The 13,378-nt window shown below is 44.9% G+C and overlaps 1 protein-coding gene across 3 annotated transcripts in view; it reads left to right on the top strand.

The window, feature by feature from the left end:
* Window positions 1-408: 408 nt before the first annotated feature.
* The window catches only part of STAT1 (signal transducer and activator of transcription 1), a 44,371-nt gene continuing 31,401 nt past the window's right edge, over window positions 409-13,378 (top strand). For 2 of the 3 annotated variants that reach the window (XM_053273480.1, XM_053273495.1), the window contains exons 1-5: window positions 409-538; window positions 3,252-3,380; window positions 3,932-4,076; window positions 8,814-8,912; window positions 11,411-11,500. In XM_053273480.1, coding sequence (XP_053129455.1) covers window positions 3,253-3,380; window positions 3,932-4,076; window positions 8,814-8,912; window positions 11,411-11,500 — 462 coding nt within the window. In that variant the 5' untranslated portion in view covers window positions 409-538; window position 3,252. Of the gene's footprint in view, window positions 539-922; window positions 943-3,251; window positions 3,381-3,931; window positions 4,077-8,813; window positions 8,913-11,410; window positions 11,501-13,378 lie in introns of those variants that run through there. The other variant, XM_053273489.1, reaches the window with a different exon arrangement.

Genomic DNA, 13,378 nt, shown 5'->3' with positions numbered 1-13,378 from the left:
ACTCCCAGAAGATGCGCCTTGGGTTGCAGCCCTGCAGCCCCATTCAATCATTTAAATGCATCTCTTCCCCCCCCCCCCCGCCCCCAGAAATCCTGCTGATTTCAATATGTTTTCTTGCTGCCAAGTAAGTGTGGATACCATTGCAACCTTACTTGGGAATCTAGTCTGTTTTGCCCTCCAACTGATATTAAGTGAAAAAGAGGGAAAGGGCAATACCTTCAGGACATTTACTCTCCCACACACAGAGACAAAAGATCAAACAAGCCCGCTTCCTTAAACCACCATAACGCAGTTTGAGGAAGGGGTTGAGCGGGTTTAAGCAGCCGAGGGAGGGAGAGACATTATGGTAAGAGCCGCATTTCTCAAAGCGGATGTGTGCTTCTGATTGGTTGCTCGCTCAAAGGCATCCTCCAGTGTGTCTCGCCAATTGGTGAGTGGCTGTCGCTGCCTTATATTTCCTAATCAGAAGTAGTTTCGTTTTTGCAGAGCTGCTGGAGAAGGTAGGACGGAAGCGACGGGTCGTTGTATGAGCGGCCAGGTAACTATAAAGTAAATGTTAACAGGGTATGTTAGTATAGAAGACGATTTCCTTGCCTCCCCAAATATTCGCGATCAGCACTCGGATCTGCGGTTTAGGGAGGGTACGAACCGCAGATCTGGGCAATCAAACGCGCCTACGCTGCTGTCATGTTTGTCTCTCCACTTTCATTGGATTTGGGGCAAAATATGCAGGAGGAGAGTGTGAAGCTTTCTTTTTCTCAGTATGAGAGAAGGGATTTCTCGGTTCCTGACGATCAAGTCTGGTAGCAGAGTTCTCCCTGGGTATGGCAGAATAAATCCATTATTCTGTTCGGTTTTCTTCCTGGTTGTGTGTGCATCGTCTCACACATACAAAGACGTGTAAATAAACAGGCTGCAATTCAGCGCACACTTATTGTGGCGGTAAGTCCGCTCAGTAGAATGTACTCCTGAGTAAACATGGAGATCGAGCTGCATTTGATTGCAACGGAGTCTGGTGCTGATAGTTGCAAACTTCATACATTTCTTAGGGGTAAAATCATAGATGTGATCTGAAAGCAGGGGGAGAATGGCTGTAAAGATATTTGATTTAATTGGTGATTTCCAGAATGGTCTCTTGGTCCAGACTGCAGTTTGTCCTGGGCTGATGGAAAAATGCATTGAGTTCCATCCTGTCCAAGCTAAGTGCTGATTAAGTCCTGCAGATTTCAGTGTGCAACTGTTGAGCAAGTGCTTAAATTTCATTCATTGGAATTAGTGAAACATTAAAGAACATTAATGGGAGCTAGATTATGCCCCTTAATTCTAGTTGCTGAATTAATACAGGGACGGGCCTTAACTGTAGAGAGGAGAGCTAGTCTTGTGGTAGCAAGCATGAGTTGTCCCCTTTGCTAAGCAGGGTCCACCCTGGTTTGCATTTGAATTGGATACTACATATGAGCACTGTAAGATATTCCCGTCAGGGGATGGAGCCGCTCTGGGAAGAGCAAGAAAGTTCTGAGTTCCCTCCATGGCATCTCCAAGATAGGGCTGAGAGAAACTCCTGCCGTGTGCTCCCTGCTGAAAGAAGAGCCTCCTCATCTCTGACATCTTTCAAAATGTCTGTAAAGACACATTTATTCACCCAAGCTTTTAAACTAGACTTGTGGTTTTAAATTGTTTTAAGGTTTTAATTTCTGTTTTAATTTGTTTACATTGCTGTAAACCATCCAGAGACAGAAGTTTGGGGTACTGTACAAATAAAATAAATAATACAAGCCTGAAGAGACAGAGCACTTCTAGACTTGTTCGGGTATGTCTGGAGGTGAAAACATTTCATAGTTGACCCATAACTAAGAGCTTCTTGACCTGTTGGCTAACACAAAGGATAATAGCTGCTTTACATAGAATTCTTCAGAATGACCTAAGTGCACTTGCTCAGTTCAGTTTTGTATCCTTTTCTTATGATCCATCTGCAAGCTTTTTCACTTTCTGTTTAAGATGTCTGTTATTTGAATACTTGGAATTGATTGCAAAACCCAGCGTTTCTTGGTGTACAATTTCGATTTGTTTATTTGGTTTTTAAGGTTGCAGCATAGCCAGCTCTGGTAGCTAGCAGACTCTCCATAGAAGGGGCGAAGAAACCAGAGTTTCTCACACTCTGTGGTCTATGTGTAATGCAGGAGGGCTGAAATTTATTTTTCTCAACTTTTTAAATATGGATTTTGTAATGTGCAAGTTTGAAACAAACAAAGCAGCATTCAGATTTTGGACTATGCTTCCCCTTGTTGTTCCAAGTGGAAGATTCGCCTTCGTGGTCCGCCAATAGATTGAATCTTTAAGGTGGTGCTTGATTACAGCCATTAATTTTGTTTTCTCATTGGCCGAATTAAAACATAAAACTCCATGATTGTCAAGCCGTGGTTCCCCAGGAGCACAGGAAGCTGCCGTAAACTGAGTCAGACCATTACTCAATGAGCCGGGTCTGACGATCAGTGAGACCCGATTTTGGAGGGTGTGCGGGGAGAGCGGGCTAATGATTGCCGGCTCCGTGACGGAGCCAGTGGGGGCTGGGGAGCTCGGGGGCTGCGCGGCCCCCGGAAGCTCCAGTATGCCCTGCACAAGTGTGCAGGGCATACTGGGGAGACCCCCGGAGCCGGGAGGTGACTTTTCGCCGCCTCTCCGGGGGTCTACTTGTGAGTAACTGTGGCATGGAGCCACACCGTGGCTGCTCGTGGTCTTTAAAACCAGGTTTGTGGAGTGCTCGCTCCGAAAACCTGGTTTTAGGGCAGGAGTAGTTAGGCGGGTTACCCACAGCAGAGGCTCTTCTGGCTTTGGCAGGGCTGAAACAATATTTATTCATGATGGCGGAGCAGGGAGCAGACTGTTATTGCCATGGGCCCTGCACAAGCTAGAGACAGCCCTGGTTGCCACTAACCACAGTTTGTTCTCAAACAGCAGATTGAAACTGACATCCAACCCTGGTTTAGTCTTCAGTTTGAGAGCAAACCCTGGTTAACTGTAACTGGGTGCAGCAATTCAGATATCAGTAGTAAGCCATAGTTATCGTTAGTGGAGAAAGGGAGGGGGGAAAGGTGAGGGAGGGGGAGGAGTACATGTGGGGTGGGGGCGCGAAGGAAGGAGGGTTAGAGTATGAACATAAGTTTTGAACCAGGCCCAGATCTTTACTGACAGAGAGTTAAAAAGAGAGTGCAGTCTGTACAGTTTTATTATGATGCAGTTTTATTCCACAGGATGAGTCAGTGGTATAAACTACAGCAGTTGGATTCCAGGTTTTTGGAACAAGTTCACCAGCTCTATGATGACAGCTTTCCCATGGAAATCAGACAGTATTTGGCCCAATGGCTGGAAAGCCAAGACTGGTGAGAGACTAGCTTGTATAATATGTCTGTTTGATAAGACTGTGGTCCTAAGGAAGGGTGCGATTCCTGAAACTCTTCTCTTGCGATCAGTGGAGCTTGAAAATGTGGAGCATAGACTGAATTGTGCTTGCTTAGGAAATAAGTTCTATTAAGATAAATGCAACTTTTTATTGTAACGAAACACATTTCACATTGCATTTTAAGTTCCTGATTCACAGCCCAGTTAAGCTTAAGGATCTAGATTTAAGCAGGATTGTAGGTCTCGTATTGGCAAAAAAAACCCACATCAACAACAAACAACTGTGTAAGATGAGGAACGGACTGTTTTACTTACACAACATTCCTCATGGTGTCTCTTTGTCACCAGCCAATTCAGGACATGGGGATGGTGCAGTCCACTGTGTTGCTGCAGTTGTCTGTTGTAGCTAGAGGGAAGTGCTTAGAGAAGCTTTGCAAGATTGCTCCATGCAGCAAGAATTACAGCAAAATAATAAATGGCTGAAAGTGAAAACATACAAGTTGCAGCTTCTTCAAATGCTTTTGTCTCCTAGGGACCATGCTGCCAGTGATGTTTCTCTAGCTACTTTGCTCTTCCAGAACCTTCTGTCACAGCTAGATGATCAGTACAGCCGTTTTACACAAGAGAACAACTTCTTACTGCAGCACAATATAAGAAAGAGCAAGCGTAACCTACAGGTATGTTTATTTTAGTTAATCTTTAGCAGCTCTGGAAATTCCCATTTTAACAGCCTCTTTCAAATGAACGAGATTGGCACAAGGATATTGGATTATATGCTCTGAAGGGCCCACTGAGTTTCCCGATTTAATAAGATTTTGAATGACAGTTAGTAATGGTAATAGTTGAGTGACGGTTAGGGACAGTCAGTAAATCTCTTTGTGTATTTATTAAAACAAATTATTTAGCAACTCTGCATAAAGACCGATAAATGGAAGAAGGATGTGAATGTAGAACTGATACTAAAAGGGGCGGGGGGAGGGGGACAGTGGCATTGGCTAATAGTAAGGCTTAATTTGATTTTCAGCAAAGACTGATTCAACAAAAACAAAACAAAAATACTTAAAGCTTATTTGATTCCAGCATGTGATTCCTTTCTTGAATGATTAAATCGTGATGATTGTCAGATATGTAATATACACGTAGCTGAATTACTTATGCTGGGAATGTAGATTTGTGTGCTCCTTCTGGAAAGATGTTTTAGAAAGGGTTATGATATGGTTATAAATATCAGCTTTGTTTTTACATCAGAAATAACAATATTAGGGTTACTTTTGAGTGAATGGAAACTGTCCAAATATGAAACGGCGTGACTTCTTTGAACATTGATATTGGCAAAGCATCTAATACTGTATTTCAAAATTGGAAATATAAAGGAATTTCTTAAGGCGGAGCCGTGAATTACGCTCTGCTCTACTTGTTGCCACCCAGTGGGCCAGGAATCTGAGGTGCTCTCCAGACCATCCATTGGGAGGCAGGTTCTCTAAAGAAAGGCATCTTCGATTGTGGCCTCAGGAGTGCCTCCCACTTCCTTTCAAAGTCAGTCTTTCTACTGCTTCCACAGTGACTAAGATGCACACTTGCAGCCTGGTCAAAGGGGCTGGCTATAGCCATTTCTTTATCTCCACCCCCCCACGGTGACTGAGAAAGATCTGAGGAGTTTAAATCATTAGTTGCCTGCTTTGAAGTTTGGGCCAGATCAGTGCTGCCTCTTGAACTCCCAGTGAGTCCCTCTCCCTTCCTGACTGGGAAGCACTGAGGGTGAGCATGCCCAGACACAGTTTTCTAGCTCTTGGTAGTGGCACAGAACTCCACTGAAGAGGGCCCAGGACCAGGCTCATCTGCCGGTAATGGGAAGGACAAAGTGAGGTTTGTCATCAGCCTGTTTGGCCCTGGCCTAAGTGTGCCTCAGCCACGAGGGAGTAAATTGGTGAGGATGGATGAAATAGTTTCTCTCCCCCGCACACACACATCCTCAGATGCCCCCATCCCTTTCCCCAGGCTGATAGCATCAGTGCTGGCCTGCTGAGGGTTTTGTATTGTTTTGTTCTTGCGATATATGGATGCCATTTGAGTGGCAGCATAGCAATGAGTGCTATTGTGTTAGGGGAAAGCCCCACTTTCAGGCAGATGAATGCCATTTGAGTGGTGGCGTTGCAGTGGGCATTGCCATATTGAAGGGGAAACCCTACTTCTGGCTGGTGCCATTTTGCCAACATTTATAAAGTGTGGCTGAGAAACCTCATGTTGGGGGACTTTGCAGGAGATACTACAATGGTCTGTTGTGGGCAGTGTGGACTGCTGTTCATTCCTGTGGCCACCCACAAGCTCCATTATCCCTTTCTATGCACATTGACTAGAAGCATGGCAGGAGAAGCATAGAGGCCTAGGCCTGGAGAGACATTGCATCCCCCTCCCCAAAAGATGAAAGGCCAGGATGTACTTGGGAGGTGTATAGAGGTAGCTCCTTGGTTGCATAGAGGACAGGCTTAGCATACAGGCACTTTGGGGTGGGTCAGGTGGAGGGCACCCTGTCTGGGGTGTATCAGCACTGATTTTGGTGACCTTGTAGGTCCAGTGATTGATTACCCAAGGACAAGCAGTGAGACAGACAAGAGAACCAGAAGAATTCCAATTCATCATCATTAAATTAATTTATCTGCCTGGGTCTCCTTTTATTCAGCCCCCCTAGTCTCCAGACTCATAGAGCGTGTATATAGGCTTAGGGGTTCAATCTGTTCCTTGTCACTGCCATGTCATAGGGACTGGCTCTGAGAGGAAGTGGGAGGGTTCTCCTAGGCCACATCTCTGAGCAAGTCTTTCTCTCAGGAACCTACCTTCTAGTGGGCAGACTAAGAGAATTCCAGAGTCCTGGACCACTGTCAGACAAGCAATTAAAAAGAATTCACAGGAAAGGGAAATTTTCCCGTTTACTGATTTTGGCAGCACTTGAAAAAGGCATTTGTTTTAAGAGAGGAAGTGATGTATTTCAGAGAATCTGGAATAATTTCTTAGTGTTATATGTGTTGTGATGGTTCTCTGTTGCATAAACTAGCACTGTTTGACACTGTAATCAGAGCTCTTCTAAAAAAAATATTTTGTTTACTGTGCAAGGGAGAGAACCAATATTAATATGGGGGTTATTTATGGCATGTGATTGTGTGTGGGCTTAAAATGGACATATGATTTGAGGGATCAGCTATAGGCTGAGGGTAAGACAGTGCATTATTGTTGTGTACATTATATTATTTTGAATGCTGTAGTTAAGAAATGTATAAATTGTTGTTAACAACAACAAAATGAAGAGCCTATCTGTGCTGTGAAACCCAGGTGGGTAAGCGTCATTAAAAATAAATAAATTAAAATTTCAGACTCTAAATTAAAAGCTTGCCTGAGTCAATGCAGTTCTGTACCTCAACTTCAGTTGGACAGATTCCACCCTGCCACACACAAACATACATTTATTTATTTTTATTTTATTTATTCATCATATTTTTATACCGCCTGAGATGTACATCTCTAGGTGGTGTACAAAATTTAAAACAATATAAAAATTCACAGATTAAAATCCACAAAACACAATAAAAACGATAGCATAAAACAGTTATTAAAACAAATTATTAAAATTCTAATTAAAAGCCTGTGAGAACAGGTGAGTCTTGAGGGTCTTCCTGAAAACAAACAGAAAAGGAGATGCTCTTATTTCAGCAGGGAAATAAGAGCCCCAGGGCAGCCACAGAGAAAGCCTGGGTTGCCACCAGATGAGCCCGTGGCAACCGTAACTGGACCTCTCCAGAAGATCATAACAGGCAGCAGGGTGCATGACAAAGAAGGCGCTCTCCTAAAAATTCTGGGCCCAAGCCATTTAGGGCTTTATAGGTAATAACCAACATTAACATATCGGCAGCCAGTGCAGTTTTTAAAATCGGTGTTATGTGGTCCCTTCGTGTTGTCCTGGAGACCAATCTGGCTGCCGCATTCTGCACCAATTTTAGTTTCCATATAAAGGCAGTCCCATGTAGAGTGCAGTACAGTAGTCAAGCCTGAGGGTTACCAGCATATGTACCACTGATTTTAAGGTTATTTACCTTCAGAAAGGGACGTAGCTGATGTATCAGCTGACGCTAATAAAAAGCGCTCCTGGCCACTGCCTCAACCTGAGAAACCCGGGAGAGCTTTGGGTCCAGTGGCACTCCCAAGCTATGTACCTGATCTTTCAGGAGGAGTGGGACCCCATCCAGAACAGGCAGATCTAAACCATCTCTTGGGTCCCAACCCCACCCCCCTGGTCAGTTCCTTCATCTTATATGGATTCAACCTCGGTTGTTTATTCCTCATCCAACCCATTACTCCCTCCAGGCAGGCATTTAGGGAAGCTATGCCATTTCCTGATGAGGTCAACATGGAGAAGTAGATCTGGGTGTCATCAGCATATTGATAACACCCTGCACCAAACCTCCTGATGATCTCTCCCAGTGGTTTCATGTAGATATTAAAGAGTATTGGCGACTATATGGAGCCTTGTGGAACTCTACTCTTTAGTTCTCACTTTGCAGAACAACAGTCTTCAAGTGACACCATCTGCAATTTACCAGAGAGGTAGGAATGGAACCACTGTAAAGCCACCCAATCCCACCTCCCTCAGGCAGTTCAGAAGGATACCATGGTCGATGGTATCGAAAGCCGCAGAGAGATCCTAAAGGATCAGCAGAGTCACACTCTCTCTGTCATAGGTGTGCACACACCACAAGACAAATGTTTGTAGTCTGTCACTGATAGATTTCTATGTGTATAATGATCTTGGGAACAGGTTAGCATGTTTTCAGGTCAAAGGCTGTCTTTGGCAGATTTTTTGGTTTGTTTGTTCAACTCTTATTGGCTCACAGTCTGAATGTGTGTTGAACTATTCACACAAATTTGGTATCGCAAGGTACTGCAAAAAGTCTCCAGGATCAATCTGGATATAACATTCCTGTTTTTCTAACCATTTGAGCTGCAGGAAACCTGCTTGTAAAGTTTCTGTGTATTGGCTTCCCAAATGTGGCAACCTAGTTCTGTGCAGTGAGATGGGTGTGCATGATCCAGCTTTAAGCCTTACCCCAGCAGTATCAAGTTGAAAGGTCCACAAAATCAAAAGTAAATAAAAATGGAGGCACAGAGACTCAAAAATTGACAAGAGGCACATGTGCACATAGACATTTTCTGGTGCTTCTGCATGCCCCGATGGATGTGTAAATAGGCTCTGTCTCCGCTTCTTGGAAGTTCCACTGAAGCAGTTTGCTTTCCTGTCAAATTCTGAGGTAATGTAGTTGAGTAGTAATAGCCACCCACCCACCCCCGATTTCGGTGTACCTTGGAGCCTGAGAATGTCCAAGCATTGTCATTTATGCAGTTCTGTTATTTGTTCTGTTACCCAGAATACTTTTGAGGAAGACCCCATGTATATGGCCATGATGATTTCCAAGTGTCTGCATGAAGAAAGGAAAATCCTCAAAGCTGCCCAGTCAGCAGATCAGGTAAATTTCCTTCCTTGCCTTTTTAGACTCAGGGTTGGGTGACCTTGTGAAGCTTACATTCAGCACAGCACTGCCCCAAATCCTGAGACCTATATGTCAAGACTTAGATTAATCTTCTTCTGTCACGAGCAGAGGGCCAAACAGAGTCTAAAATTAAGCTTGCAATGTTCATGCAGCAACAAGAAGAGAGGGAGCCAAATGGCTGTTCATAAGGAGGGCATGCTACAGTTTTGATGCCACAATTGAGAAGGCTCTGTCTCTTACATCTGCCCAGCTAATTTCAGGTACTGACTGAATGGAGAGCAGAGCCTCTGATCTTAAAATTCAGGCAGGCTTGTATGGGAGGCCATGTAATTAATAAGGGTGCGCACGAATTGTTTTTTTGTGATTCAATTTGATCTTGAATCGAATTGCAAAAGAAAGAAAGAATTGATTTGTCGAACCAGCTGGCCATAGCCGGATAGTGACCCACTGACCCAGATAAAATTCAAAAATTAATTAAAAATCACCTGATTGCCTGATTGTTTTGTGGGTTGGGTGGTAAGTTGGTTGGGTCATGCCCTACCACATAACCCATTTTGGTGTCCCTAGGACCTACTCATGGAGAACAATGGGGTGGTTCGAGTTCCCCATTGTTCCTTATGAGCTAAACAAGCAGAGTGCATACATTTTGCAAGCCTGCCTTGAAAAAGAACACTGCAGCACAGAAGCACACACAGTCCCTCCCAACACAGAATACCACATTCTGCCAAACACACAGTCCAAAGATGGCAAAAAAAGAATCACTGACCCAGAATCCACTGCTAGCCACAATACCTGTGCTGCAGTAACATCAGTTTGGCACAAGCTGCTCTCTCACACGCAATTATGACTCTGTCCTCACTTGCAGTAGCTGCCACAGCAGGATTCTTAGCAGCCAGCAAGTATAGCCATAAGTTCAACTACAGCAGTGTCTTCAGCTACCTCTTGACTGAGTGAGTACACTTTGCAATGCAGATTGCAGAGCAGACCAGAGCAGGGAGTGAAGCAAAAGTTAGTCCAGGGCGAGACATGGAGCTCATCTCATAGCAATCACAAAGAAAATATTACACAGACAGAAAGAGAGCCAAGCTGCCACTGTCCATTTCTCGCCACAACACCATCTTACAAGCAGAGAAGGCAGCCAGGCAGTGCCTGCCTGTGTCTGGATAACACCACAGCCTCAGATTGGTGCTGGGCTTTGGCTGACAGCCTGACACAAGGGTCAGGGGCACCAGTCCATATCTCATCATCGGCCATGGGAACATAGGAAGCTGCCTTATACCAAGTTAGACCGTTGGTCCATCTAGCTCAGTATTGTCTACGCAGACTGACAGCAGCTTCTCCAAGGCTGCACGCATGGGTCTCTCTCAGGCCTATCTTAGAGATGCCAGGGAGGGAACTTGGAACCTTCTGCATGGAAACATGCAGATGCTCTTCTCAGAGCAACCCCCTCCCCTAAGGGGAATATCTTACAGTGCTCACTCACACATTTCTCCCATTCAAATTCAAACCACACCCTGCTTAACAAAGGGGACAATTCATACTTGCTACTACAAGACCAGCTTGGTAACATGCGTGTCTACATTGAATGGGTTGATTCGGAGCAGGAAGGGTGATTGGCAGAAGCCGGCCATTGGGAGCATTATCAGTATTTCCAGCATGGCTAAAGCTGCCGCTGCCCACGGAAGCACAGTTAAAAAAGAAATTAGCCCTGCCAGTGCCACTTGCTCTGACATAGATTTCTGATTACCTGTGGGAACTAGGCAAGTAGTAAAAACAAGACTGCCTTAAAGACTCAGACCTGTGCTTTAAATTGAGCCTATTGCAAATCGGTAGCCAGTGTAAGTTACATAAGATTGGGGTTATATATGTTCTGGTTATCAGGCCACAGATAATACTTTAGCAGTTACAAGTTCATGGGAGGAAAGGTCTGGTTCCTGCAGTTGTGCTGATGATGCATCTGGAAATGGTGAAAAGTACTAAAGAGTCAGAAACAAGTAGATAAGTGAAAAGGAAGCTCAGCAGGACTTGCTTCTAAACTCTTAAGTGCTCAGTAGGGTTGTTTCTGAACATCTAGCTTAATGTAGAGCTATACATTACTTACGTGTAATCAATGGGACATTGTTTAGGTAACTGAATATCAGGGTACAATAAACAAAACCTCATTATTAAGGATGCAGATGAAGGATGTTACCTGGAATTTGCACTAGAACTTGTCAGTGTTTGTAGTGCGTTTTTAATGCCCCATGCCCTGTGTTTCCCTTGCCTGTATTTTGAAAGCAATTGGTGAGCAACTCTGAAGTGTGCATTGCTTGGATGTCTCAAGCAAGTTGCTTGGTTGCTGCCTTCTGCCAAAGAGGAGACACTGTTGTTGACTCTGTGCTGGGGGTGAAGTCTCGTCTTGCCATCCATTTGGATGCTCTGCCCTGACGTGCATTATTGTTTGCTTTCTCTCTCTCCCTCCATTCCAATTACAGATGCAAGTTGGGAGTGTGCAGAATACTGTCATGCTGGGTAGGCAGAAGGAGCTGGATGGAAAAGTCAAAAACGTGAAGGACAATGTCGTAGTAAGTGAAAAGCCCTGTAGCTTCGGCTTCATTTGTTGGTGTATCCTGGCTAACTGGATCCTGTTTGGGGAAAATGTCAGTGGATGTGCTGAGATAGGTAAGAGCAAAACCCAGCACCATTTGGACAGTGAGCCATGCAGAGACAGCAGTTCATCAGTGCTTATGTCATAACATGCACTTGTGGCCTTGTTACCTGGTGAGAGCAAATGTTGACACAGTTGCCATGCAAAGGTGGTTCGGGTTTGCTAGTAGTGGGGAGGAGGCACAGCGAAAAGCAACAAACCTGATCGTGTGAACACACATTAGTCTTTTGCAGAAATAACACTTAACCACGTTTTGCTTTTCTGAAAAAATATTGGAACAGTGGCTAAAGATTGACCAAACATCAGGATATGAAGCCATCATTTAAAACGGGTTTGCAAATACTGCTTTCCATTACCATGCTGCAGGATGAGCCCAAGGAATGATCCATTTGTGCCTGAGAGTACAGAGCTGCTGAAAGCAGGCAGATGCAGACCTGAGCACAAGCAGAGACCTGCAACAAAACGTTGGCGTGTATCCCATGTTTTCCAGCCAGCGGAGAATAGGAATGTTGTAGTGCTAAAGAGCTCAGGTTCAGGGCTGGTGTCCTTTTCCCTTTTCTCCTTCCTGAAGCTTGCCTGTATAGTATAGGGAAGGGAGTTGTTTAACCTCATGGCATTCACTCCTCCTATCCTAGTCCACATCTCCAGGATACTTATTGAGGCTCTACTCATGATTGGTGTGTTGAGCTGGGAGGGGATTGACAGGGAGAGCGGGTCAAGCCTGCTCTCCCTGTACATGAGTGGCTGGCTCCGTCACAGAGGGAGTAGGGGAGGCAGGGATTGGGGGCCATTTGGCCCCCGGAAGTCTCAGGATGCCCCGCACAAGTGCGCGGGGCATTCTGGGAAGACCCCCGACACCGGGAGGCTTGTTGTTTCCTGGTTGAGGGTCTCCTTGTGAGTTGGTGTGGAGCTGCACCTCAGCGACTCAAGATTAAAAAAAACTGGGGTTGGTGGAACGCTTGCTCCATTAACCTCGTTTAAGGGGAGAGCTACTTTGGTGGGCTAGCCACCATTGAACCACCGGGCTCCCCAAGATGGAAAACTGGGCTTTCCTCCATCGTGTGAATAGCCTCATTATAAACGGTTAAGGACTTGAGTAGCGGATTTGCTCTGCTTGCTTTTCCTCTCCTGCCACGTGACATCTTTAACATTCTCTAGGTCCTGAAAGCTCATATGAGTCATTTTCTTTTAACTGATCAACTTTCACACCTAGGGAGTCCCTGGGAGTATGCAGCACCTATTACCTTATTTTGGGGTAACACTATTCACTTTCAAACATGGCACTCAACTGCCCCATTTCAGTATTGGTGTGTTAGTGTGTGTGTTTAATTATCATACGGTAATTTTGCTGCCTTCTGATTTGCAGAGTGCTAACAGATCTTGCTAGTGGTTCTCTATATTTTCTCTGGTGGTAGTGCTTAGCTCTGTAAACTATAGCATGATTTCACTGTTAACCAGGATTGAAGCAACAACCATGATTAATGATACCCAGGGGCATATCTAGGGGTGGGGCAGGCAGGGCACATGCCCCGGGCACCACTTGAAGGGGGGCGCAATTTCTTAAAATTAATTTTTTAAAAAAAAAAAATGGCCAACAAAAACAAAATGGCCACTGGGCATGCTCAAATGGCCTCTGTGAGGCCCTAGGGCATGCCACGCCTCGCAGAGGCCATTTGAGCATGCCCAGTGGCCATTTTGTTTTCGGTGGCCATTTTAAAAAAAATTATTTTAAAAAATGACCCCCGCACATGCTCAAATGGTGCCTGTGAGGCCCTAGAGGTCAGTGGGAGGAGGG

Source organism: Hemicordylus capensis, chromosome 1 (genome assembly GCF_027244095.1).
Source record: "Hemicordylus capensis ecotype Gifberg chromosome 1, rHemCap1.1.pri, whole genome shotgun sequence".
NCBI classification, from domain to species: Eukaryota; Metazoa; Chordata; class Lepidosauria; order Squamata; family Cordylidae; genus Hemicordylus; species Hemicordylus capensis.
This window is presented reverse-complemented; position numbering and strand designations above follow the sequence as displayed.